General features: G+C 46.1%; 1 protein-coding gene across 1 annotated transcript; it reads left to right on the top strand.

Moving 5' to 3' along the window:
* The first annotated feature begins 3,095 nt into the window (after positions 1-3,095).
* Positions 3,096-3,565, top strand: LOC121487731 (small nuclear ribonucleoprotein E-like). Its single transcript, XM_041749704.1, has one exon. It carries the CDS (start codon positions 3,099-3,101, stop codon positions 3,375-3,377), a length of 279 nt encoding a protein of 92 aa, XP_041605638.1. The 5' UTR covers positions 3,096-3,098; the 3' UTR covers positions 3,378-3,565.
* Positions 3,566-4,447: the final 882 nt, after the last annotated feature.

The raw sequence follows: 4,447 nt of genomic DNA, 5'->3' as shown, positions 1-4,447 counted from the left end.
CCCATGCACCCTGCCTTCAGGGGCTTCCATTGACTGTCTCCAGAAGGGTGATAGGACCCCACTGCTATGGTGACAGTGGCAGTGCATCAGAAGACTAAGGTGGTAAGAGGCCTCATCAGACCACCCACCCATGGCCAACTGCACAACAACCCGGGAGACTGTGTCCTTGGCCACCCTGGGCGGTATTTACACCAAGAGTCAGGGTTTCTCCACTGATCTTTGCCAGATGTTTGCTCTTATCTCCTCATCCTTGTTCTGGACTCCACTTTCCTGGAACTCTCTGACTTTGTCCATGAGCTCTGCAAAGGGCACAGATTTGTCTGTATGGAGCCTGAAATACACGGAAATGGGTAGTGAGTGAGCTGCTGCCGGCAGATTGCCAAGGGCAGAGATGCACAGAGGTGCTGGGTGACCACGGTGGGGAGGCCATCCGGCATCCATCCAGCCTTCTCTCAGCTGCTCCCTCGGGGTTGTGCAGCTGCCACAATTTCTGCATTTACTTTCTGGGGCAGAGTTATCTTGCTCGTCTTTCTCCAGGCCTCCCACTGAATTGGTCTTGCGAGCTCTGCCCTAGGAGTGTTAGGTTCTCTCTGGACGGCCCGGCTGCCTAGTCGCCCACAACCTCCAGTCGCATCATGATTCCATCCTGGACGGAGCTAAGGGCACCTCACCAGGCCAACAAGAGAGTGGCCATGACTTCTCACCCTCCATTCAGGCAGAGAATGAAACAAGAACCCAAGTGATTGCCACAGTCTTACTCCGGGAAGGTACTGGGCCAGCTTTTCATCCTCTCTCTCAACCTCCCATGAAGCTCTTGTCCTCATTTTTCAGAGGTCGAAGCTAAAATTCAGGCTCAGTAATCTGCTTGAAATTATAAACAAAGAAAGGAACAGAGCTGAAATTTCAAACCAGGTCTAATTCCAAAGACGGCTGGCTTCCACTGCGCTTATTATTTGTGCTTACCATGGGCTCCTTTTCTAAGGACTTTACTTGTAACAACTCATTTAAGCCTCACAACATCTCTAAGAGGGAGGGACTCTGCATTTACAGAGGAACAATTCACCCAGAGATGTTAAGTTACTTGCCTAACATCACACAGCTAGTAAAGGGCAAGGACAAGATTCAGCCTGGTTAGGACACCTGGGTGGCTTGGCAGTTGAGCACCTGCCTTTGGCTCAGGGTGTGATCCTGGAGTCTCAGGATCAAATCCCACATCAGGCTCCCTGCATGAAGCCTGCTTCCCTCTCTCTGCCTATGTCTCTGCTCCTCTCTCTCTCTCTCTCTCATGAATAAATAAACCAAATCTTAAAAAAAAAAAAAAAAGATTCAGCCTGGCAGCCTGGCTCCAGAGGCTGTGCGCCTCACTCCTCTGAACCACAGCCTCCCCACGCTCCAGCACCCTAAGGTGGTCAGCACAGCCAACATTCCTCGCACATCTGTCTTAGGCGGGCACAGTGTGAAAGCACTGAGAGAGGAACCTAAAGGGATATCTGTCCTTGCACTCAGGGAGCTTACAAGGTTCAACTAATGGGTCAAGGGGGCATGAGGCCTTTACAAAGATATCCTGAGGGTCACGTCCACCCATATTGCCAGGTTTACTTTCAAAAACAATAGCAGAGCTGCTTTTTGGAAATCTTTACAATGCACAGGCCTCCATGCTGTCAGGGGAGGCTGAGAAATAGCAAAAGCCTGTCTTTGGCTTTATCTCCTTAGATAGAGGAGAAATCCACAGTTATGTGGGATCTTAGGAGAGCCAAGCTTCTGACACTGTCCAGCTCTGCCTGCAGTGAAAGGTGGTGGCGGGAGCAGAGGATGACCATAGAGGCTTGACCAAGGAGGGCAGCTCGGCAGCAAACAAGGAAGCCCTGTGCCTCCAGCCTAAGCCTGAATCTTCCACGGGGAACTAGAAGGCTTTGTCTAGGCATCTGTTCAACGTCTTCCCTCCTTCTGGGCGAAGTTGGGGCTGAGTCAAGGACTGGGAGCTGTTTGGGCCAGGAACATTGGTTTCTGCATCATTCTCCGCAGGGTTCTCTTGCACAGCCCCTGGCTCATTAGCGCATGGTCAGTTAAGAACACAAGCTTTGGAGCCAGACCAAGTGGGAATTGGGCTATGAGAGCTAGGGTGAATTCCTGAATCCCTTATGCCTGTAGATACTTTCCCATAAAATGAGGCTCATAACAGTCCCCACCTCGCGGGGCTGTGCTGAGGGTGAGACTCCATAGAACTTTATAGAGATCTCTGTTGTGACACTCATCCCTACTGAGCAGCAACTGTGGCTGTCCCCTCATCTAGACCATGAACTTTCGGCGGAGGGCAGAGCCTTATCCATGTGCCGACACAGACACTGTCGGTATTGGCTGGAATAATTGCCGTTTGGCCTTACAGGTCTCCCTATGCTCTGGTCCCACCAGCTGTGACTGGAGGCCCTAATGGGGGTGTCTGGCCCTTCCAGGGAATGCTTTCCTGTGAAGGCCCTCACTGCTAGCACATGGGCCTATATCCAGCAGTGGAACCCAGGAACTCAAACTCTGAGCTGGGTTTCTGTAGCAGGTCAGCAGGAGATATGTAGACTCTTACTTCCTTGACCTTCTGATTGCTCAGCCTCTCTCACTTCTCCGTATTACAACAATTAATCTCTACATTTTTTTTTCCTGTCCTCCAATTATTCTTATACAGTAGCACTTCTCAAAGTTTAACATGCATGCATACAAGCCAACCGGAGATCCTGTAGGAATGCAGCCAAGGTGCTGCATTCCTAACAAGCTCATGGGAGATGCAGGCACACTGGTCCTGCAGCAAGGCTGTGCCCTGCTGCCAGGACAATCTTCCTTCTGCAAAACTATGATCATGTCACTTGAATGGACTTGAACAGATCTTTCACCTGAACATATACGAAAGGCAAATGAACCCATGAAAAGACATCATTAGTCATTAGGGAAATGCACTTTAAAACCACAAACTTAAAAAAAATAAAAATAAAAAAATAAAATAAAATAAAACCACAAACTTTTACGTACCTATTTGAAGACTTAAAAATAAAAATGCGATTACGGAAGTTGCCTTCTGAGAAAGCGTGCGGTCTTTGTCAGCTTCCACCATGGCGTACCGTGGCCAGGGCCAAAAAGTGCAGAAGGTGATGGTTCAGCCCATCAACCTCATCTTCAGATACTTGCAAAATAGATCTCGGATTCAGGTGTGGCTTTATGAGCAAGTAAACATGCGGATAGAGGGCTGTATCATTGGTTTTGATGAGTACATGAACCTTGTATTAGATGATGCCGAAGAGATTCATTCTAAAACAAAGTCAAGAAAACAACTGGGTCGGATCATGCTAAAAGGAGATAATATTACCCTGCCCCAAAGTGTCTCCAACTAGAATGAATGATCAGTGAAGTGAGAAATTCTTGAGAAGGCCACGTAGTTTGTTTTTTTAGATGTCCTCTGTTGGGAATATAGTTCTAAAACCCTTGTTCGTATTGTTTTGATTACCTTTATGTTCTTACCAGAGGACAATAAATGCTGTGGGACTGTTTTTATTTAAAAAATAAAAATAAAAAATAAAAATGCAATACCAAGTGCTGGTGAGGATGCACGATAACTAGAATTCCCATACTCTGCTGGAGAGAATCCAAGATATTACAGCTACTTTGGAAAATAGTTTGGCAAGATTGTCTTTTAAATAAAGATAAATATACACTATATTTGACATAGCAATCTTACTCTTACATTTGCCCAAGTGAACTGAAAATTTACGTTCACATAAAAACCTGTGCACGACTGCTGTTAGTGAGTCTATGCATAACCACCACAACCTGGAAATAACCCAGAAGTCCTTCAATTGATGAGTGGCTGAACTCCCTGTGTCACGTCTACACAACAGAATAGTGGTGAGCAAAAAAAGGAACAAACTATTGACTTACAAAAACCTGGATGAATCTCAGGTGTGGTATTCCAGGTAAGAGAAGCTGGACTCAGGAAGCTACTTGTTGTATGATTCCATGTATAAGACAATCTGGAAAAGGAAAAACTATAAAGACAGAAAACACATTAGTGGTTATAAGGGGCTAGTGTGGGGGAAGGGTTTCCTGCAAAAAGACAAGAAAATTTTGTGGAATGATGAGAATGTTCTGTAGCTTGGTTGTGGTGGTATTTACATGACTATATGCATTTGCAAATGTCAGAATGCCAAAAAGGATGAAGTTTACCACATGGATGTCATACCTCAAAAGCAACTGACTACGGCCAAAAAACTTTTCATGGTTCCCATTTGCCCAAGAAATTAAAGTCCAAGCTCCAGAACCCCTTATCCTTTCTAACTAATTGTACTATTCATTTTCTTAAATGCTGGCTAAACTTTCCCGCCACTCAAATGTTCCCTGGGTTTTCTTCTCTTGGTCTCTCTCATCTCCTGGAATAGCCTCTTCTTTTACAGAACAGGTACATAAT

This window comes from Vulpes lagopus, chromosome 3, assembly GCF_018345385.1.
Source record: "Vulpes lagopus strain Blue_001 chromosome 3, ASM1834538v1, whole genome shotgun sequence".
NCBI classification, from domain to species: Eukaryota; Metazoa; Chordata; class Mammalia; order Carnivora; family Canidae; genus Vulpes; species Vulpes lagopus.
The sequence above is the reverse complement of the archived record's forward strand: the minus strand, read 5'-3'. Positions and strand labels throughout refer to the sequence as shown.

Bases quoted from the DNA above. Each gene is read 5' to 3' on its own strand.
- LOC121487731 (XM_041749704.1), top strand. From the start codon at position 3,099: ATGGCGTACCGTGGCCAGGGCCAAAAAGTGCAGAAGGTGATGGTTCAG.